This window comes from Etheostoma spectabile, chromosome 7, assembly GCF_008692095.1.
Source record: "Etheostoma spectabile isolate EspeVRDwgs_2016 chromosome 7, UIUC_Espe_1.0, whole genome shotgun sequence".
NCBI classification, from domain to species: domain Eukaryota; kingdom Metazoa; phylum Chordata; class Actinopteri; order Perciformes; family Percidae; genus Etheostoma; species Etheostoma spectabile.
The window spans coordinates 27668608-27692860 of NC_045739.1; the positions used below are offsets into that span (position 1 = coordinate 27668608).

At 42.9% G+C, this 24253-nt stretch overlaps 1 protein-coding gene across 1 annotated transcript in view; it reads right to left on the minus strand.

The window, feature by feature from the left end:
- Positions 1–24253, minus strand: part of plxna2 (plexin A2) — a 222147-nt gene that overhangs the window by 69499 nt on the left and 128395 nt on the right. The window contains 7 exon segments of the mRNA XM_032519890.1: positions 6953–7152; positions 7438–7459; positions 7461–7535; positions 8621–8821; positions 10517–10631; positions 14712–14808; positions 21794–21947. Coding sequence (XP_032375781.1) covers positions 6953–7152; positions 7438–7459; positions 7461–7535; positions 8621–8821; positions 10517–10631; positions 14712–14808; positions 21794–21947 — 864 coding nt within the window.

The following is a 24253-nucleotide window of genomic DNA, read 5'->3' on the forward strand; positions in this document are numbered from 1 at the left end:
AAGGAGACTGAGAAAGAGGAGGGCAGTGGGGAGGAGATGACTGTCACTTTGCTGTGTGGAGCAGCGAGTGCTATGTAAACAATCAATATGCTATTACTGGCCATGCAAGCAGAAAGAAAAAAAAAAAAAACTAGAGTCAGTTGTGCCCGCTTACTGAGCCGCAAAGCGCCACGTGACCGTGACCCCCCCCCCACCCGACACCCACTAGGGCATTGCGGCTTCCCTTTGGGATGGCGGCATTGTAATCTAGATTCAGTGGACATTAATTGCTCTGGATGTAAAGTAAGTGTGTCACTGCACCGCCTGAGGGGTCTGAATACATGAATCTTTTAGCACTGCTTGGGCATGCAGGGTATAGACGGGGTGGGATGGGGGGGAAACATAATGGCTAAATATATCCATGTCAGGCGATGGTAGCAGCTATTCGAGTAGACTTAGTGATAGTTACATAAGAAACATAGGGGCCTGAGAGAGAAGAGAGAGAGAGGAGGGGAGAGAAGGCATGGGAGACAGAGAGAGAGACAGAAGAGCAAAAAATTGAGAGTAGAGAAAAGAGACTGGAAGAAAGAAGAGGGCAGAGAAAATGGGATGAGCAGCAGAGGTAATGTGAATGCCACTCTGTTCAGTCCTATGAGCCGTGATGGCTGACAGGTGAGGCGGGGATAGTGACAGGACAGCAGTGCTGTATCACAGATGGGCAGGCTAAAAGCTTGGGAGACCTCCTCCTCCTACCCTTGGGACTGAAATTGAGCCCTTCCCACGGTGGACCAAGCACAGGAAGACAGTCTAATCCATGCATGAAAGCCATTCGACTGAGCTAGCCATTGGCAGACAGTCGGAGCCTTGATTCATCCGCGGATCATAGAAAAACAAGCACCACTTTAAAGACTCACGCTGCCACCGACGTCTCCAGGTTGGGAGGCGTGAGAGAAGTGCTGCTCTTTGTCTCTGTGTCGTCTGTATTTCTTACACAAACAAAGGAACTAAATCTTAAAAAAGGAGCCTCCTTTTACATGAGGCTGTAGTTTGATTGCATGTAAACCAGATCCTAATGACTTTTTTTTAAGAACAGAGGAAGCGCAGTGCAGTCATGTACTGAAGATAATCTTTAGAAGGGTGGAGTTTATCTTTATATTTCAACAGCCTCTTCTCTGTTCCTTCTGTCTCTCATCACGTCTTCCTCAGGCTAGGTGACACATCCTCCTCTTCTAAGCACCAGCAGCGTGCTTGTTTGTCTTAACATACAGACGTTTTAGAAGGAAGAGGAAGCCTCATTGGACATGCATGCACACCCTCCCGCCCTTTTACTCCCCCTTATTTCCACCCAGTGCTGCCATCCATGCCCCTGTGAAACCTTTTGGAGCAGGGCGTGCCGCCTGGTTATCACACGTAAAAGAGGGTAATTCCTAAAAAAACACCATCAGTTGACATCGCTCCCACTCTTGCGCTTCTGTACATTTATTTCCCAGTTAGGGTGGCACTTCCCCCCACTACTTCCCTTAGACATTGCAGGGTTTTGGCCCAAAACCAATAAAGATAAAGAGGGGATGAGGCCCTAAATTGTAAGCAGGGTATAAAAAGGTTCCTTGGGGAATAATTGCTGTTTGAGCAAACGGAAAAACTGCAGAGACGGAGAGAAATGGCCAAAAATTAGCACCTGGGGAGGTCTGTCGGTGGTTTTTGACTTATAGCTAAAATAATGGGGGGGGGGAAAAATTTGTTTGATGCACCCAAAGGGCTACATAAATACACCCGCAAGAGCAATCCCCCCCCCCCAGGGGGCTATGCAACCTGGTTGTCACGTCCAAGTAGTGAACCCCCCGAAAGGGACAAACAACCGAGCAATAAGTTTATCACTCCATTACTATCCTAAAATGTACAATTCTATTTGAACTTTTTTCGTACATTTTATGATCAAAATTCCTAACCCAAATTTTTTCAATGAATCATTGAACTCTATGTGAATTCCGTTTTTTTTAAAAAGAATTTATGGGGAATTTCCGTCTTTTTTTAAAAGAATTGATGGAGTTCCATTTTTTTTAATGAATTGGGGTGATTCCCCCTTTTTTCTTTAAAGAATTTATGTAGATTCCATTCTTTTTCAAATGAATTGGCCCTTGATACACTTTTTAAAAAAACTTGCGCTATCCTTTGTCTTTGGACTTGGGGCTAATTTCCCGGGACAATTTTTTGTGAGTAGCATTTTCGGGCATCATAAAAAAAAACACTGATTTTTTCCCTAACAAAATAATCCTAAAAACCCAGGGGCTTAAATGTCGTATCAGAAAGAGATACGGGGCATGATGAAAAGGGTTTTTTTAGTGGTAAAAGGAAAAAGGCAGAAGATGGTAAAAGGGATTTGTGGGACGGGTTTTCCCCGTGAGTATACTGACTGTGTGTTTAAAAAGACTATTTTTTCATTTTAGGGATGTGTAACCTATATACTGTTTTGGCTAAAGACTCACTTTACTGTCCAACATGTTTTCCTCCTGCTGACTGGTGTAATGAAGGGTAGCACACAGTGCAGCAACTCTCTTAAGGTACCGGCGGTGATGAGAGTACAGTTATACTATGATGCTGACTGACAGGCCAACAATCCCTCTGGTGGCCAAATATCAACAATAGCTTGCATACACCCTGTGAGGGAGAAAGAAAGCGAAAAATCCGACTTTTTTTCTATCCTTAGGCAACAGCATATTGTTTATATTTGCTGTCACAAGGACGCAGGGAAGCATCTTTGCTACACTGTAAACTTGTTCAGAAGCCATGGCCAAAGCCTATTGAGGAGATGCCTTTCATAAGCCTATCCAACTCCCAGCTTCATTTGATGTCGTTCCCTCTGCTGTTAGCAGGGGCTTACATCTCTTCAATATTAATGGCCCAGGGTGGGAGGCACCATGGCACTTAATAGAAACATTAATTATTCACAAGGTCTATCTTGTGGTAGGCACATCTACTAATGTGCTAGTATGTATACAAATCAGCTCATGATGGGGGCTTTGGTGCATACATTAAAAACCAAATTATTTAATAAATTCAGCCCACCAGGGGATGTCTGCTTGTTAAAGAAACTGTAATCACCGAGAGACGGGAGAGGGGGGTGGGGCGGGGCACAAACGAAACGCCGACTTCATCGGCAGTGAGCCGGAGGAATACCGGCGTGTCTGTGTGTATGTGCAGTGCGTGCTCATGCGCATCGTCTAAATTAATGCGGAGTTGGTTTTGCCACCTACAGTTGTAAACAGAGTTCAGACAGCCCACAGGGGCTCCATTTCCCCCTCCCCCCCATCGTTCTTCCCGCCTTTCCTTGGTTCAGTTCCCCAGCTCCGTCCTTTGTTCTCTGTTGCCTCTTTTCACCATACTCAAACCCTTCAGACTCTCCTTGCTCTCATTCACAACTGTAACTGTATCCATCTCCTGAATGTAAAGGCAAAGACTCACCCTGCAACACTCTGAATCTGGGATTTATCATGAGTCAGTCAGACATTACTTTACTAAATTGCTGTGTAAATAACTTTTTTGGAATACCCTCTTTTCTCAGAATGCCCATTGACAACTCCCCCACAAACGTAAACTTGTTGCATTGATCCTTGGCAAACACTCTGTATGTATTTGGCAATATGTTTTCTCCACTCAAGGCGCTATCGCAGAAGCTCAGAATGTAACGCCTTGCAGCTGCTGTGGATGGACAAATGGTGTGTCTTTGCCTTCAATATATGATGGATTTCTGCCTGACTATTGACCACGAGCAACTCTGTAAGGCCTTATTCTGACAAGCTGACACATGGACCTGATGTTCTCGGTAGATATTCCAGATAGCTTTTCTGGAAAAAACTTGAGATGGTATCTTATCAGCTAAAACAGGACAGGAGTAATGATCAACAGAAGGATCCAATAATTTAACGTATATCGTACCTACAGATGCTTAATGTTTGACTATACTCTTCCTCATATTGTTCATGTCATACTTCTGCTTTGCCATTTCCACACCGGCACTATCACATACTCTCCTCCCAGTGTTAAAAGTTTAAAGCTTTTGCTGAATATCGGGTAATCGTCCATTTTCCCCCCCTTTGCTTTTAATGCTGGCAGAGTAACAGATGATGTTCTGGGCTTGTGGTGGCCTTGGTAATCATATACTGTGATCATAACGCTAATGAAAACACAGAGGGGAATGAGGCATGTCCCACTGGATGGCAATGAGCATGTGCCACAGAATGACAGACTCAAAGAATAATGGAGTTACACAAGAGCATAATGTAATTTGCCAAGATGAGTCAGCGATAGTGATTCACAGAGACACACACTGGGAGGGAAGAAGACCCAGACACAGAGAGATGGGGGGGGGGATACAGACAGAAACGGGGAGAGGCAGAGGTAAAAAAAAAAAAAAAAAAAAAAAGTTGGGATGGCTTCTTTTTCTGTCTTATCTGCATACAGTATAGCAAATCAATTAAGCAAGTGGTTAACTTCACTTTTTAATTGGCTGGAGTTAGATGGGAATTTGCGGCGGTGGAATGAGAGGCCAAATAAATCAATGTGGAGGTAGAGGGGTCTGCTGGGTTAACCACAATGCACTGGTGCATTACCAGGCCTAATTAAATAGTATGTCCTCCTGGCTTGACTTCCCTCTGACAGCAAACCCACCCACGGGGATGAGAATTTGGCCAGAGCAAGCAAAGGCCTACTTATGGGAAAACAAATAAGCACTTCCAGGTCATGGCCCTGATGTTGCTGAGGTGGGGGGGGGGGTATCCAAACATTGGCTTGGTTGGTTGCAATTAGAACCGACGATATTATCAGTATCTGCATTTATATTGGCTGATAAATGATTTTTTTTATTTTTACATTGAATTTTTTTGCATTTTATATACATGCATAAATAAATGATTCTGATGAATGAATATTTAAAAAGTTCAAATAAATACGGACAAAACACCCTTCAACCATGTTGTGAGTGTTGGCGTTGCATAGTTTGTCCACCAGAGGGTGCTCTACAACATCCCTGTTGGTAACACCCCTGTGTTTTGGTTGAGAGGACTTTAAATTTCATATCTTAAGTTTGTATTTTTATACATGTTATTTATCAGAACTTTAATATATTTTAATGTTCCTCTGTTCTGTCTGACAATAAAAGAAATTATTATTTTTAAAATGCATTATCATATTATTTTGGTGAGAACTCATAAATAACTACAAATATCTAGCGTTAGGGAAATCTGTTTGTTTATGTTGATGGATAAACTCTGTTTATGTTTTGTCACGCGTTTCTGGATTTATTTTTTAAATATACTGCATATGGGCCGATATATTGGAATATTGGATTTTTAAATCATCAAATATTTGTATCGTATCGGCCTTAAAAATCCGTCAGACTCTAGTTGCAATGTCTAAGAAGACTCAGAGAGTGGGTGGAAAAACTGTCTTCATGAACAGTAAGCTATTAAAAAGACTTATAACTCTTAGCTACAACAGGAATAGTTTTAGTGTTGTGTTTCTTTTGTTTGTGTGGTTCTTTTATATGGTTCCCTTTTTAACTTTGGTGCCAAACTTACTTTCAAAGAGCTGCAATAACCTTGTGAGAAGACAAAATACATTAAAATATATGAGGAGGCATCAGCGCATACTGCACAAGGAGAAGGCAGATGTCAAAGAGACAGACCTGTAAAGCGAATATCTCTGGCCCTCTGTTTGTGTGTGTGTGTGTGTGTGTGTGTGTGTGTGTGTGTCTCAGAGCCCTTGGGTACACCCTGAAGGTGAGTAGAACACATGAATGTGCATCAGTGAGCATAACCCATACAGCCACACAGGTAAATCCACAAGCATACACAAAAACAAAGTGGAGCATATTCTGTTTGTGCTCTTCATCAAAAACAAATGCTCTTAGAATAAGACAAACAACACGACGAGACAGGAAGACACCCGACACTGGACATTGACACATCCGCAGGCATTAGAAACTTCTTTAAGGCTAATTCCCATTCTTCCTGGGTCCAGCGGAAAAAAAGAGCACAGCTGTGTCGCATTCAAACGCTCTCAAAGAAAATTAGACATTTCATTGTCAAGAGTCCTACTCCATCTCTTCACAAGACATTTTGTATAGCTGTTTCACAAAATTGAGCATGCCAGTATCTCGTGTAACCTATGGTTTACTGCTATAGTGGTTATGGCATGCTTTAAAGAATACAAAGCAAGTCTTTAGCTAAGTTATAGCATAACCACTGTCACCGACGTCAACATCTTATCAAGCTGTTACGGGGGGGGGGGATCACAGGCTACCTCACGATACAGGACTCATGATACTGATAATACCACGATACAGCAATTCTGCGATATTCAATATATTGCTAGACAATCCTACACTGATAAATCACGATATTGGTGAAACTGTGAATAGAAAATGCTTGTGAAAAGGTTAAGTGCAGGTTTTCTCTCTTTATAAGTCCAAACATAATTCTGTAGCACAACTTTTTCAGTGTGTGAATTAAAATGACACAATCATAGAGCAACTATGGGTCCAGACTTTGGACTTTAACTGCGCCTGGGGCATCTGTTATTTTCCTCAAACTGCCATCCGTCATCCCGTTCCTCTGTCTCTCTTCCTCTTTGGTTAACTTACGTCCAAGTTTCTCTCATTCATGTGTCGAGGAGCCATGAAGTAGTGACGCTGGGAGCAGGGAAATCCAGTCAGAGCGCCTTGTTTTATTTATCAAAATGTTGATTTTTGGCACCAGCGTATCATCACATATTTCAAAAAGGCATCGATATTTTTGTCCCACCCCTAGTTACAAGCTGGCATCGCTTTTGAATTGCAAGTAAAGTCCTACAATATCAGCCGAGTGCCTCGTGCTCCCCTGCATCGAGATGCAGCCACGTGGTAGCTGATTATTGCACATTGATTGGATGTGTGTGGGCAGAAAGGACGGACAGACTGAGGATTATGGGTACTGACCTCAGTGATGCGTGGGTTGGTGCACTTGACATTCTTACTGGACAGGTTTAGCCAGCGGGTGGTGTAAGGATTGATGGGAGGGCAGTGGTGCAGCAGGGTACACCTCCCCTCTCCACTGCACCAGCCGCACTGGAACTTCCTCTCTGCCTTCAGACATGTGCCACAACTGTCCCGCTGGGCTGCACACTTGTACAGGTGCACTGTGGGATACGGGAGGCAGAATGGATATACAGTGAAAAAACAACAACTGAGCAACCAGCACTTTTATTTGGAATGTATTTTTTTATTTAAATAAAAGAGACAGCAGGTCTGCTGTGAGTGCCAGGCTATCTGTTCTTTGTTTCTATCTCCAATAACACATTTATTATTTTTATATACCCACACTATACTGAGAGAGATTAGGAACAAATGATGAAGGGCGTTAGATTTAGCCATCTTCATCCTGCTTGCCAGCACATGTTGACAACAGCATCTCATGTTCTTACCTTGGATATTCTCCGGGTTATCTGATAATGAAGTTGCCGTTCCACACCACCGAGAAATCCACAGGCAGCTCACTGATTTTCATTCCCTCGTACAGATACTGGAGGCCGAGCATGGTGAGAAAGAGATAGAGAGATGGGAGAACAAAGACAAAAAGAAATAGGGATTTCAATGGGCGGTTTGGGAATTAAATTCCCCCGAGCCCTTGTAGATGCAGCACTATGTCCTTCTAAAGTTACCCCCAGGTTTCGTCATCTCATCATCAGAGCTGACATGGTGAGAAGCCACGAGGAATCGGACAGCTGAGCAGAAGCTTGAGCTTCCCTTCTGGCCTTTGGATATACTGTCCTTAACTGCCTCATATGCCCTTAATTCCAGCCTGACTTTTATTGTGTGTGTATTGTGTGTGTGTGTGTGTGTGTGGGCGAGAGAGAGTGAGAGTGTGTGGGGGGGGGGAGTAAGTGTGTACGTGTGTGCTTCCTCTGGGAATATACTGCAGAAGTCAGTTTGTGCTTGACTCCAAGGCTGAGCCACACAGCAGTCTTCTCTAGTGTAATTACCGAGGCTGCATCTACTGCGTCTCCACGAACTAAATAACACACACACACACACACAAACTGTGGCAATGTGGTATGGAACTCGTCTTCTATAGAAAGCAACACAACCCAACTATAATTACCAATGTGCAGTATATGTGTTTTCATATAAAATGGGCGATGTGTACTCAAATAACAAAAAAAACAACAACACTGTTATGATATTAGTCTTGGTTTTTCAGGAAGTTATGTGGTTGTTTTGGTGGGGGTCAGAACTTATATGACATTTGAATCATGAGTGGGCATGTTGGTGTGAAGCTGATTTAACCCAGCCCAAGCAGTAGGTGGAGAAGGAACAACCATCTTCAGACGCGAACTGAAACAGCGGCTGGGTGAGTCAGTTTAACACAGCACGACCCCTCCCAGGTAGAAAAGCATACACTTATCCAGTTTAGGTCTCAGTCTCCCATTAAATGCATCACGCAGGGTGGGGAGACAATCCTGTTAATGTTAACTGCTACGTCAGCTATTAGTAGCTGTGATTCCTTGTAACAGACACACACGCCTCAGCTATTAGTAGCTGTGATTCCTTGTAACAGACACACACACCTCATCTGGTACAATGTGAGCAGGCGTCCCCACGACCTACCGAACTGTTCTGGCACTGCACGCTGGAGCTGTTGAAGCGGAGGGCGGTGACTCTGTGGCTGACACCCTGGATGTGGAGGACGCACTCGTAGCCTCGCTGGCCGGACTGGGGCTGGGGCAGGTTCCTGGCCTTCAGGGTGATAGGCTTCACCTCCCCCGCTGGGATCAGAATCTCCTCAGAGCGCACCAGCTGTGGACAGTCCTGGAGGACAGGGAAGGAAGTGTTAAGGGAAAAACTTCACACACGTGAAGAATGTTCAGAAGGCTTTGATGACTTACACAGGAGAACTGAATGAAGACTCCACTGAGGAGACAATTAAGCAGGCAGTACAGTTTAACCATGATGTGTTATTGTGCAGTGCCGTCCCAACTCTCTCTGTCCTACTGAAGGTGTATTTGAACTCATGCTGGAGGTGTTTCGTTTAGCTAAACGTTTGAGGTAAGTAAAGATATTAAACCTAGTTCAGCCTATCTTGCTTTCTGGGAAGTAGGCAAAAGTGTTGCTGGCCCACCGACCTCCCAAAGGAGAATTGAAACAAAACATTCTCTTATTTGAGCTGTCTACAGTCCTTGAATCTGCATAGAGAAAAACACAATTATAAATGATTATTACATATTCTCGTCCCCTGAGCTGTGGCCTATGAATGGCCTGATGTTGTCTAAGATTTCCTTTTTGTCTCATCCTACCACAACATTGTGTTTCAAACATACAGAAACATACAGTTGTCAGTGCCAACAAAACAGCAAAAAATTAAATTAGCATGAAATGTGATGAGTGCAGCTGAAATGGAAATGCATCGAAAGTTAGAATTTCAAAGTGACTCCTGTGACCTCGGAGAGCTCTGAGCTGAAGTCGGAGCGTTGAATAACTCATTATCAAGAGCGGAATTTTGAAACTGGGTCGGCTGATTAAGAGAATTATTAAATTAGTGCTTAACATACAAGGCGGTAATTTTAAGGTCAACTCAACTATCAAAATGATGTGAAAGCAATAATTTCACCAAGACAAACTATCACAGCAGCAACGCACACTGACGTTTTGGTGTTGGTGGCCTTAAACCTTCCACTTCCATAAATCTTGAGTCTTCTCTGATGACATCATATACTGATCCCATACCTTTCAGACACTATTGCTATATGTTTTCGGTGTTTGTAGACAGAGTGAGACCGGCCTTTATTTATAATACTGACATGGAGTAAAGCATCTGATTTAAATAATTAAGTTGTGTGCGAGTTCCACTGCAAATATGTATCAATTAAAAGGCTGATGGAGTGATCCCTTCTGTGGTGTTGCCAGTAGATCCCCATGTCCTGTAACTTAAAGGTGCACAATGAGTTCCTGCATGGTTTCAGCGCAATTTCATTTTTATCTCAAATCGTAGGCATCTGTCTGTCTGCCAGCCCGCCAAGCAAATGGCCAAAAACTATATATTTTAATAGCCAGAGACACATGGAAAAAAAACATACACAGACAGGCATAATTCAAGCACTTTGCATCTAGCGCACATGAGTTATGTGTGTCATTGTTAAGACATGCTAAGCTCAATAACTCCAGAGATAATAGAGTGTTAATTGCCACTGCAAAGAACAAGAGTTCCGAATGAGAAACGGCAATTCAGAAATAGAAGAGCTTAGATGGCTGTCTTTCTGAAGACATGCCCCGAGGCCGACACAGAGCTGGAACCCAGAGCAGGATGCAGGTAGAAGGAAACAGAGAGAGAGAGAGAGAGAGAGAGAGAGGAGAGAGAGAGAGAGAGAGAGAGAGAGAGAGAGAGAGAGAGAGAGAGAGAGAGATGGATAGTGCAAGAGAGAGGAAGAGAGGAGGAAAGAGAAAGTTGAGCTAGCAAAGCTTGCTTATATGCATGCGTGCGCTTGTGCACGTGTGTGTTCCACCAACCTCTGAGGCGTTGACTCGTCCCTCCTGGAAGGAACAGCTGGAGGGGTCATGGGTACACAAGTTGCGGTACTTGCACCAGTGGCAGCGGAAGGCACTGTTCACACATGACAGACACCTGCACGCACACACATACACACACACACACACGTAAGAAGAGAGTCAGATGAAAGCAGCCCAGTCAAGGAGAGGTTGCGACTTTACCACAGAGGAAATTAGTTCAGATCCCAAGTGGGCCCCTGCTGTTGTTGTGCCCTTGTGGTTGGCACAGTACCTAATATCTGCTGGGCCAAGTTCTCCCTACATATATTTTCCATTGCCATATATTCATACTGCGTGTCATGTGTGAACGGTAGGCTCCATATTAGCTCTTGTAGCCTGAATCAGATGGAGGAAGAGAGACAGAGAGTGTGGATGAACGTTGAGTAATGAGGACAAATAAGACATTGGCGCAGCTTGATCCTGCAATTACCATTAGCCCAGCATTGTTGGGAGTGTTGCTGTAATTGCCAGCTGTTAGGTGTGTGTGTTAGCATTTTTGCATGTACAATATGCATGTACAATGTGTAAGTGTGTATATATCAGAGATGGGAAGTAACTAAGTACAAATACTTTGTTAGGCGTCGTTACTGTACTCAAGTAGATTTTTCAAATATTTTTACTTTACTTTACTATTTATTTTTGTGGCGACTTTTTACTTTTACGCCTTCAATTTTAAACACAAATGTCAGTACTTTCTACTCCTTACATTTTACAAAATTGGCTCGTTACTTTAGTTTTGTACTAAAGGTCGTCTATCAGGTGTGATTGTGAGTGCATGTCGGAGAAAAGTGCGGACACGCGCCTCACACCGCGAGCGGGTGCGCACGGCACACGGAAAAAAAGTCAGAGAAAAGAAAAAGAGACTAGCTGTTGTTGGAATTTAAAATGTTATATGTGCTTAAACATTGTGTGTGATTTGCACTATACATTTAAGCTAAAAGGTAAAAGCATTATTTCAGCATAAATGAAGACATGTTGGTCATGCATTAAGTTTGTTGTCATAAGTATATAGTTTGTTGTTTGTTACATTAAGATGAAAGACTTCTGTTTTATAATATAAGATGTTCTGCTACATTTTGTTATAATCCAGCTCTACAAATGTGTCAGAAGTTGAATTGATGACGTTAGAGAGACACATCATGTCTCTGGTTGCAGTCCCTCTTTATGGCCCACTGATCTTTTGCTTTGCCAGTCCTGAACTGAGGGTCATAAACTTTAAGTCACATTCCAACTGAAGAGATAACGAATAGGCACGCACACACACACACACCGCTGTGGCCAAGAGACCCCACCCTTTGTGAATAAGACCAGGGGTCCAGGAGCAGAGAGTCAGACAAATTTGGGGGAGAGCCGTGTTAGGTTGACTCTGTATTTGTCTCTAGGATATCATATGTAATAAAAATGGATTCACACATCCACATCTGAGATTTTGACTACTAATTGAATGAACCCTGAGAATGGAGCAGGATTTAGCTCCAACACTGTTCGGAGGATAATCAGTTGAGATTGTGTGAGAACTGGAAGTCATATAACTTATGTTGTCAGTTCATTTAAGTCTGTTGTTGTATTGGCATGTAGTTTTGGCACATTTAAAGCAAGTTAGCTAGCGATTATGTTGTTTGTGTTCTTCACTTGTTACCTAGGTAACACCGGGCTGTTGAATCAAAATAATGGTATTTGCTATTTGCTGGTATTTACTTTTACCAGAGTATTTTGTAACACAAGTATCTGTACTTCTACTTGAGTACGGGAAGTGAGCACTTCTGCCATTTGTGGTATATATTCTGTACTGCCAGCAGTGGAAGAAGTATTCAGGTCCCTTCCTACAGTAAAAGCATCAATACCACAATGAAAAAATACTACATTACAAGAAAAAAATCTAGTATTATTACTAGCAAGTGACCTAAGAATACTACTTCAGTACATGTGAGTAAATTACTGTGTACTGGTTACATTGGCAAATAGATGAGCAAATGCAAGTAAAGCTGTAATGTTACTTGATTAGTTCTGAACTATTAAATTAATCGCCAACTATTTTAATAGTTTAATCGGTTTGACACAAAATTCTCTGATTCCAGCATTTTAAATGTGAATATTTTTCAGTTTCTTCACTCTTCTGTGACAGTAAACTGATTTTTAATTGTGGACAAAACAAGACATCTTGGGCTTTGGCTAGGGATGCACCTATACCACTTTTTTTAAGATCAAGTACAAGTAGCCTACAAGTACTTACATTTGGGTACTTGCCGATACCGAGTACCAATACTAGTACTTAATAATTCCTCTGGGGTCCAAGGGTGTTTTTACACACAGATTATCTGGACCTTCTCTGATATTGCTGTCAATTAGAACAAAGCAGTATTTTAAAAGTACCATGCCTTTTTTCTATTCAAAGCTCAGTGCCCGGGCCCTGACATTTCCCCAGGCTAGCGTCAATAAAATAAATAAATAAATAAAATTCATACAATTCCCAATATCAAAGTACTGAGTAAAGTTTAAAAAAAATGAAGAACGCAAAGTCCGATGACTTCTTTCACGTGCATCTTAAGCAGCCATGTGGATTGAGAGAGGATGGTTTGTTTACGCCAGTAGCAGTTGACAAGATTTCGTCCAAATTTGAAGACTTGTGGCAAACTATAACAGTTACAACAGTTAGACTGAACACTAAATCTCGGCTCCAGTACACTGAGAAGACGTCAAAACCCAGCATCATTAACAACTGACAATGGCTGAGCCAAAAATCTCCAAATGGCTGGCATTAGTCTTCTTCTGTCACCTATACCGACTTGACCGGGGTATAGGTACAGTAATTAATCGAGAAAACAACCAACAGACTAATCGTCAATGACAATAATCGTTAGCTGCAGCCCTTAACTCAAGCATGGACAAGAAAAACGGGAAGGAGTCGGTAATAGCCTGAAGCTACAATACATGATTCTCTCTCAAAGTTGCCATAGCAAAGCCTCTGAATTGATTGTGATGGCATTTACTACACTATGTATTCATGAGCAGTTGTTCGTAGAGCGTATTGTAGTCGCACTTGGCTCGCCATCTCTCTCTCTCTCTCTCTCTGACATAAGGTTGAGTTATGCATACTTGCTTATTGTGAAGTTTTCATGGCTGCAAAACGATTCACGTCTGGCAAATAGAGTGTACATAGTGTGTAAGTGTGTGTGTGTGTGTGTGTGTGTGTGTGTGTGTGTGTGTGAGAGGAGAGAGAGAGAGAGAGAGAGAGAGAGAGAGAGAGAGAGAGAGAGAAAGCACGAGTTGGCATCCGAGCATGCTAGGGAAAGCGTATGGTCTTGTGTGTATGCATCTTTCTTTGTGTGTTTAACTGTGTGTGTGTGTGTGTGTGTGTGTGTGTGTGTGTGTGTGTGCGCGTGTGTGTGGCTGTGTTTGTGGCTGCCAATTAACTGAACTGATGTGAGAGCTGGTAATTGCTTTCTGTGCTACTCAGACAGGGTTCTCAGACAGCAGACAGCCATATGAAGTTATAGGGCAGTGTGCCTGTGTGTGTTTGGTGTGTTGGTGTGTGTGTGTGTGTGTGTGAGAGAGAGAGCGAGAGATGCAGAACAACAAAGGACACAGTGGCAACCACATTTTGTGTTAATGTCGAGGGGATGGCGAAAGGATGATAGTATCACATGCTACGATTCCTGCACCCCTGCTAGCTGTGTCACTGCTGTGATTTCCCTTCTCTCCATTCAGTGATTCTCCCAAGTTGGCAAGGGCTTTGGATCGAGCACAAACAGAATGTGCCACACTGGAATAAAACAGGCAATTGCAAAGGTACCGCCGACACTGAGATCTCCAATCCAGGGATTGAATTCAACATCACTCAATCAGGGACAGACATGGCATGAAAACGAGCATGAAATCCCTACTGAAGACCTGTTAGGCAGAAAGCTGCGTGTTTTGTACCGCAGCGCGTTTGAGATCGCAGAAACGTCCTGTTACGGAGCTCAGGGAGCAGTCAGCTATCACATTACATTAGTCTTTACAGGGGATATTTTTAGGGGGACTGGGGCCGGCTAAGGTTTCGGACAAATTGTAACTAATTCCCGGAGCATTGATCTGGTGGTTTATGGGCAGCAGGTCTGGGGCATTGTTTTTCTAAATGAAAAGAGAATGAATTGGCTCTGAGAGAGATACTCACAGTTGGTGGACGCTGCAGTTGTAGAATTTGACCTCTGTGCTGATAAGCATCTGACCAGTCTCCTTAGAGTTAAGCCTCAGCTCGACGCCTGACCAATCTGAAAGAGGAAAGAGCGAGGAGATCAACATTTATTGTCTGCAATATTTTCCATAGTATAGTTCCATAAACAGCAGACATCATAAAACATGTGCTAAAATGTGATAGGATAAATGTATAGGATCTCTAGAAAGGTAGCATTTCTTGCATGGTATTGTATACACGCAAGCCAAATTAAGACAAACATTTCCTGGGAATATATATTTGCATACATCTTGCAAATTTCAATCACAGCAAAATGCAGGAAAATAACATGTAATCTGGCAAAATGGCTCTGTACATATTGCCAGATTACATGTTATTTTCATGCATTTTGATGGACAAAGTTCTGGCTGTGCATCTGTTCTCTGTAAAAACAGCCTCTTTTCCCTCACCACGAGAATACAGACTCCATAAATATATATGTGTGTGTGTGTGTGTGTGTGTGTGTGTATTTCAGATGACATTCAGTGTGTAGGAGGCTTGAATGACCCTCCGTGCCCCGTTCTCTCCACAGCACCTGTTGGGAATCAGGCTCTGTTTCACACCAGTCTGTGTAGCAGGCGGGCTCGGCTCATGGCTGACTTCTCTTCTACCATTTCACATTTGTCTCACAGGATCTGGCGAACAAAGTGGTACAGAGTTCCTGTCCACACAAAACCTCCACTAGGATTTTTTTGTCTTTAGTAGGAGAAGGGTGCCAACTATTTCCTTTTATTTCAAGCTCAACATCAGTCCTCTATCCTCAAAGTTTTATCCTAACCTCCTTCCAACTTCTACTCCGTTGCTCTTCGTTTATGTTCTCCTTCATTTTCCCTTCTTCTCCACCTTCAATATCTTATCTAATTGTCTCCTCTCCTCTCTTTTCCACTACTCTCCTCAGGTCATTGCCACGGCACGATCGATGTTGATGTGCAACAGATAGAAAGCTTGCTCGGGGACAGGAGATGGAAGAGGATACTGGGGAGGTCAGGAGGAAGTGGCCTCAGGGGAACGAATGCAGAGAAAAAAACAAAATGGAGGCGACAAAAGAGGAGGGAGGACCGTGGAAGGTGGTCAAGTAGTGGAATGGGGAATGGTAGGATGGATTGAAAGCTAGATGGATGGAGGAAGGGCTTACTGGGGGGGGGGGGGGGGGGGGGGATTGGCTGACATTTACCTAGGGGAGAACATTCATATTAGTGCCTGATGCACCACTCCCCATGGGAGCTCTGGGCAAACAGGGCTGTCATTTACTCACAGGGAGGATGATTACCAAACCCCCCAAACACACACTCATTTCCACACACTGCACATAATATATTATTCAGGGTGTTTGCTTTTTTTGCCTTGCAGCCATCTTGGCTGGCAAACAACAGGTATTTATCGTCAAAAAACAGGTGTTAGTATGCATAATCAGATACAGTATATAGTTGCAATAAAATGGACGCCAGATCCACTATGGTTTATTTATGGCCGTATGCTGGAGTAATTTCTATGAATAGTATATTAGAGGTGATTAGCATATGCTTATTCCTGGTGTTTAGATATGTTTAGTTAGTCTTAGTTTGCACTAAGATATAAAGTACATACAATATATTTAAAAAGATAAGAAGTTTATTTTGAGTCCTCCCCTGAGAAAAAAAGACACTGAGAAAAAAACAACGAAAACATGATAATTCCTCAGCAAAAAAAAGTAAACCAAACAAAACAACAAACAAACAAACAGGTAAACATAACACAAAATGTATAGAAAGCAAGAAAAAATTAAAGAAAGAAAGAAAAATTATCCCAACATAAAGTTTAAGATGAAATTAGAAACATCTTTAACTGTGACCTGAAGGATGTGTTTAGATTTTTCTAGTCAACTATAAAACTATATGCTGTGAGATGACGTTCAGACGGCTGAGCTGGCCTTTCAAACAATACAATGAATTATTATGATAAATTATAATAATTGTTCATTTTCTGTTTGTTTCTTTGTGTGTTCATCATGGGGCTGCACAATTAATCAAATTTGAATCACAATCATGATTTTGGCTTCCCGCGATCACATTTGCGTAATCGAGCCATATTTTAAATGCGTCATTCCGTTCATGGCCCACCAGGAGGGAAGTCCAACATCTTCAATGAATCTCCACTGCCATTCAAAGACCTAGTTTGTGATGCAGACTTGAATACACACAATCGTGCAAGGCATCAATGTAGCGAACCTCAAGATGCTCCAAGTTTCAAGCCCCCAACAAGAAAACCCTCAACACCCCAAAATGTTGGGGAAAGGAATGTCCCATCCCTTACCTGATGTCAACTACACACCAAGGCCTGGTGATAAATCAAGTACTGGTGCTGGTAAAGCCAACCTACCACTCCGTAAACCACTGTCTGATGTGTTCCCTGCACCGCGCAGCTTAGTTTCTAGATTAGACAGTCACAGAGGACAGAGTAACGTTACAGATAGCAGTCGGTCATATGTCGGTCACAAGATTTACCAGTTTACCAGTAAACGCAAAAATTTCCCGTCTGTGTTGTTTTTCAGACAACAGCAGTGACCAGTGTTGGTTAGTGTCTGTTAGCTCGCAGGGCTCTGGGGTGTTAGTTTGTGTCTGTTAGCTCACAGGGCTCTAGGGTGCTAGTTAGTGTCTGTTAGCTAACAGGGCTCTAGAGTGCTAGTTAGTGTCTGTTAGCTCACAGGGCTCTGGGGTGCTAGTTAGTATCTGTTAGCTCACAGGGCTCCAGGGTGCTAGTTTGTGTCTGTTAGTTCACAAGGCTCTAGGGTGCTAGTTAGTGTCTGTTAGCACACGGGGCTCTAGGGTGCTAGTTAGTGTCTGTTAGCTCACAGGGCTCTAGGGTGCTAGTTAGTGTCTGTTAGCTCACAGGGCTCTAGGGTGCTAGTTAGTGTCTGTTAGCTCACGGGTTCTAGGGTGGTAGTTAGTATCTGTTAGCTCACAGGGCTCTAGGGTGCTAGTTAGTCTCTGTTAGCTCACAGGGCTCAAGGGTGCTAGTTAGTCTCTGTTAGCTAACAGGGCTCTAGGGTGCTAGTTAGTATCTGTTAGCTCACAGGGCTCCAGGGTGCTAGTTTTTATCTGTTAGCTCACAGGGCTCATATACATATTTTTCCTATGTCCCACCGATGCACCTAACATCCTCGCATCCGCTGCCTCTCCACAAACGAAGAAATGTTGTTTATATTGATATGGTTCAATGTGTGTGTTCAAGTGTGACCCATTTCTTCTGTAAAGCCGTGCCTGTGTTTGGATCTCTCCTCTCACTCTCCGCGCAGCCCCGCCCCCATTCACTCACACTAGGCTCCCAGCCACAGAGACAGAGGGGCGACAGCGCCAGGCTATGCTTCTGACATTTGTCTACAGTTTTAATTGTTATTAACACAGCTGTATATTGTTAAGCATGAGAGGCAAACCTGTATTTGTACCAGTGTTTTTCACTGGTAACCTTGCTATCGCGGCCGCCACGGCGAAAAACACAGAAGAAGTTACTGAATGCAACTAACTTCAGTTCGTAGAGTAATAGCGTGTGAGATGGAGCCTGCTGGACCTGGGCGAGAGATGTGACCCATGGCCAGAATATCATAGTTCATAAAAATGCAGCACAGTGACGATACAGGCATTCATATTGAGTCAGCCGTCACTCTGTGAGTAGCGTCCATTGCACTCCCCCCCTCTCTAACTCTTTTAATCAGTTATTATTGAAAACAAGTGAAGGAACTTTCTCTGAGATACTTTTTTTTTTAAATATATCCTAGGCCATTTATTTTAGATAATTCTCATTTACATGTGTTGCAGTTGTATGTCTATTCAACACACAATGTACATACGAATGTAGCACAATATGGATGTGAAAGCAGTTATACGTGACAATAAAAAATTGTTTTGGTTAAAATAAACAAATAATCGTGATAATTAATCGCAATCTCAATACTGATCAAATTAATTGTGAGTATCATTTTGGCCATAATCGTGCAGCCCTAGTTCATCAGGTGTCACTTTTCTCAGAAACGGCAGACCAGCTCCCTGTTCCTTGGCTATGCTAAGACCCTAATCCGTCACATCAACTTCCCCTCAAGTAAATGGTCCCCTGGCCGATTGGACCACTGCGTATTAGCCCAGTGTGGAGGGCCATAATGTGGCGAGCTGCTGCCCAGCCACAGGCCAGGGGATCTCAGTCTGATCCTCCATCAGCTCTAATGGGGCCTGGCCTTGTGTGTAGCACACTTCTCAGCCAGGAATCTGATCCCGGATCTGCTGGAGCTTATTAATGTAGACGATGTATGCTTAAACTAAGAGGGTTGAATCAATAAAGATGTTTCAGAGTGTGTGCAGATTAACATTTGGCTCAGTGAAGCATGAGTAGCGAAAAGAGAGGGACACGTGTAAAGATTCTATCTAATGGTCATGATCTGTCCATGTGTTGTCTTTGTCTGGTTAAAACTGAACAGGACATTTCTCCAAATTTCGTTGTACTGTATGTTACCATGTACAATGACAATACAGGCTATCTGTCTGTCTGTCTGTCTGTCTATCTATCTATCTATGCATCCATCTATCTATCTATCTATCTATCTATCTATCTATCTATCTATCTATCTATCTATCTATCTATCTATCTATCTATCTATCTCCATCCATCCATCCATCGTAGCTATCCATCCATTGTAGCTATCCTTCCATCGTAATTACTGTACTGTATCTCTTCCAGGTGCATTTGAATCCTGCCCTTGGTCTGTCAGATGTCATAATGTGCTATTACTACTGCCTAAAGTCTGGAATACTGAATCTATAGAAAGGCTGAGGGGATGCTTTAAGCTCACAGACTGGGACATGTTCTTTGAGGCCTGCAATGGTGACTTAAACACACTTAATGAGTCCATCTGCTCTTATGTATCATTCTGTGCAGACAGTGTCATTACATCTAAATAAGTCATGCTCTTTGGTGATAACAAGCCATGGATTACAAAAGAGCTCAAACACTGTCTAAATTTGAAGAAATTATCTTTTATTCAAGGAGACAAACGTGACCAAGATCTCAGAAAAGAGCTAAAGCATAAGATCAAGCTTGCCAAGCTTAATTACAAGAACAAAATGGAGGAGCGGTTCACCAGGGGAGATTTGAGTGATGCCTGGAAGTGTCTAACAGTAACACCATTATGGGCAGGACTCAGACTGTTGGCTTCAGATCCTGCTGTTTTTGCAGAGGAACTGAATACTTTCTATGCCAGGTTCAACAATGCAGATCCTGCTGCAGGTTGGATCCCACACAACATGAGCCAATGCTCTGAAACCATCTATGTGGAAGAGAAGAGGGTTGCCTCCATCTTTACCCGTCTTGATTCTACCAAAGCTCCTGGCCCGGATGGACTGAAGGGATGCATCTTAAAGGAGTGTCCACCTCAGCTAGCTGGTGTGATCACGCAACTTTTCCCAACTGTTCCTTGATGCCAGCTTTGTACCCAGGGAGGGGAAGAAAGCTACCATCATACCTGTTCCCAAACGAACCAATGTCAAAGCTTTGAATGACTTAGCTCCATCCTCTGCAAATGCATGGAGAGAGTTGTTGCAGATGAACTCATCAGCATGGTCAGAGAGAGCTTGGACTGACTACAGTTTGCTTATTAATCAAAGCGAGGTGTAGAGGATGCCAGCCTGATTCTTCTGGACACTGTAACAAGACACCTTTACTCTCCCAACTCCTTTGTCTGGATCTTATTTATGGATTGCTCATCTGCATTCAATACAGTGAACACCGCCTCCACCAGCTGCAAGTTAACCCAACTCTGACACTCTGGATTAAGGGTTTTTATAGTACAGACCACAGCATGTGAGGGTAAATGGGTTCAAGTCCACCAACACTATTTTAAAAACCGGAGTGCCTCAGGGTTGTGTGTTGTCACCTGTCCTATTCTTTATCTATACAAACTCAAGCTATTTAAGTAAGCGGATGACATGGCCTCGGTGGCCAACCTCACTGATGATACACTTACAAGCAGTATGTCAACACAATGGCACTTTGGTTCAAGAGAAGCTCACTGGAGCTTAACATCACCAAGACCAAGGAACTGTGTTGCCAAAAGGGCCGAATGCTTGATGCTCCTCATCCACTATCTACACCAAGTTTGAAGTACCTTGGTGCTTTGATTGACCACCGTCACACCTTCACCTTGCATGTTGACACAGTTTACAAAAAGACCCAACAGCGCATGTGTCTCCTCAGAAGGCTTAAAGGATTTGAAGTGAGGTCGTTCTATCCAGAGTATACCAGTCACTGATAGTCTGTCATCGCCTGCAAACCACCTTTGGTACAGCTTCCTGCCAAACAAATGCAAGAGAAAGCTGGCTAGAATAGCCAGGCAAGCCGTTAAGATCATAGGCATTCCACAAAAACAGCCATCTGATCTTTATATACTGTACAAGCAGTAGAAAGAAAATCCAACTTCATCATCCAGGATGCCTCCACCAAAGTTTGAGCTATTAACATCAGGAAGAAGGTTCAGAGTGCTAAAAAGTCATTATACAACAAATGCAATACATATACAAAACTCATGCTACTGACACGTCACACACTCTGCCTTCCATCAAAAGAACATGTTCTAACATGGCAACATATTAGACAATAAAGCTTTTTGAATCTTGATCTCTAGATCTATCTATCTATCTATCTATCGTAACTACTGTATCCACTGCATCTATCTATCTATCTATCTATCTATCTATCTATCTTATCTATCCATCTATCCATCTATCCATCTATCTATCTATCTAGGGGTGGCAGTAGCTCTGTAGGGAGTTGGGTTGGGAACCGGAGGGTTGTCACAGATATGCCACTTCACCTCCCGGGCACTGCCAGGTGCCCTAGAGCAAGGTACCGTACCCCCCAACTGCTATTTCAGGCCTGTGTGTAGTGATTACTAACAGAGTGTAAATTGTAATTTCACCACTGGGGATCAATAAAAGTATAAACTATTATTATCTATCCTTGAGTTTATGAATGGATAGTTATGTGTGTGTTGTATCTACCTTGGTCGGTTGGGATGAGGGGGACGTCCTTGGCAGCAGGAGACACACAGAGTATCTGGTTGCCATTGACCTGCCCCTCCACCTCCGTCAGGTTGCCGAAGGAGCAGGTGATGCCCGCAGAAAGGTCCGGAACGTGGCTCACCTTCACCAGCAGCTGTATATGGGGTGGGGCACATGGCAACAATGTTTATATCATGTGGCAAAGCTTGATATACATGGTCAATTGATCATGGATCAGTCACATGTCAACTTTTCCTCCTCAGACTGGGGCACAGGTAAATACAGATATGACGACACAACTAGACCTGCAACGATTAGTGGACTTATCCATTAGTCAAGCAAAATAAATGATCGCCAGCTATTTTTATAATAGATTAATCTTTAAAGTAATTTGACATTTTGACATTTTATAGACCAAGCTATTAATAAAGAAAAAAAAAAAATCAGCAGATTACTCGAGAATGAAAATAATCGCTAATTGCAAACTTAGAACAACAGACGGACGTGTGATGCTTCAGAAATGTAATATTAGCAAATAAACTGGGAAACCATTGTTATGGCACATCCCTTATGATATTAGCACTTGTATCTTTGATGAGCATGAGATATGCTATATATATTTAGGCTAGGGTGAATATAAAAAAACAAACGCGTGAGTTGAACGCAGCAGTGTAATAAGCTCCAAACAGAATTAAAAAAGAACACAATGCTACTGGCAAAGATGTCCATCCACTCTGCTGAGAAATGCTGAAGTGTCTTAAAAATGTCATCAATACCATAATAAAGAAAATAATTTTAGATCTTCAAGCTTTAGTGCAAAACTTTTTGATTTAATGAACGTCCCTTACATTCAAGCCACCGCTAAATGAGTTAATCTAAAGCTTAATCAATCAAGACTATCAGCTCCTCACAACTCTCTGTGGATGTCTCAGTATGACTGTGTTCAGAAGATTGTGTCGTCCGGCGAGCGTGTGCAATCACGGAAGGCTTGTATCATGTGGACGTGCCGACAGTGTTGTTGTCATTACTTGGACTTCCTCATGGGGGACGGCACAAACTATGCACTATAGCTTTAATGTTCCATTTGAGTGCAGAGGATATCATTTCAGAAACAGAGACAGACATTGTGAGTTAATACTTAGCCACATGGAGGACATTGGAAAATTCTAAGTTCACAAGGACACAAAGATACATGAAACACATGAAAAAAAGAAAGAGAAAAAACCTTGCACACAACATGCAGTACATGTGCGATATACTGTAGCACACATAAACAGATGTACATAGAGGCTTTTGAAGTCATTCTCTGGAGAGCAGTGACACCGGGGCTGGAGCAATCAGCTGCTCTGCCTATAAATAAATGTATTCCGCGCACGGGGTGTGTGATCTGGTCCTCCAGCCAAGAGAGGCAGCCTGGATAATTATCACCATGGCATTTCACAGCTTTGTTCCATTAGCTGTTATTTTTGGGCCATACCGTTTGAAGTTTCTCTTTGTTTTATCTGCCTCTCACTAAACACCGCGGGGCTACTGGGACAGGCGAGGCAGCTGAGCAGCTTAACTGTAGGCCTTTCAAGAGATGCTGACTGTCTCGTAGCTGACTACACAGCCTCCCTCGTTAGCTAGCTAACTCTCGTACCCATCGAGAGGAAGGAGGATTTTTTTTCATCCAGAGGACCTCTTGCCTTCCTCTGTTTTACTCTCACCGTGTTTGTGTTGCTTCACCCCGAGGTGTGTCAGAGAGATCCTTGATTACAGCAATCACAGCAATCAATGTCTTTTTGTTCCACGTAGAATTCCCTGAGTAACCTCTCACATTAATTAGCTCGCATCGTTTTTGTCGAGACACACATGCACAGATAAACACTCAAAATTCACACGTGTGTAATACACACACAAACACACACACATATTGCTACAGAAAGTGACTGTTAAGCCTTTGCTCTTTTTGTTCTCCTGTCCTCCCTAAAGATGGCAGCGGTTGGTGTTTCTACAGCTTGGCAGCAACAACCAGTCTAATTGGTGGCAGAGTTTTAATAAAAGGTATTTTAATTGTTTTCTCTGTGTTTCCATCTATCCTAGTGCCCACATGAAGAGGCTGTGTTGTCATGGAGATGGCTGTCTGCCCCTGTGGAATTTGTGAGTGTTTTTGTAGACGGTTTGGCGAGATGACCCTGTTGCCGGTACAGCTGACACAGAAACAACTGCTAACATGTCTTCTGGTAAACTGCTGTTTGCAAAGCAGGGCAAACAGGGCCAAGTCTACGGGGGGCTAGTTTGAGGATAAGATATCATGCGATGAAGGGTGAGTCACTGCCAGAGCCACTGGCACATTTAGCAGGATTTTTGTGTTGTTTAATCAGTTAGATTAACGAGGCATCTAACCGAAATTCCAGAAAAAGAAATCAATGTGCCTGTGCTGACTATCAAACCGTGAATTGATGCACACTTTCAAGAGGT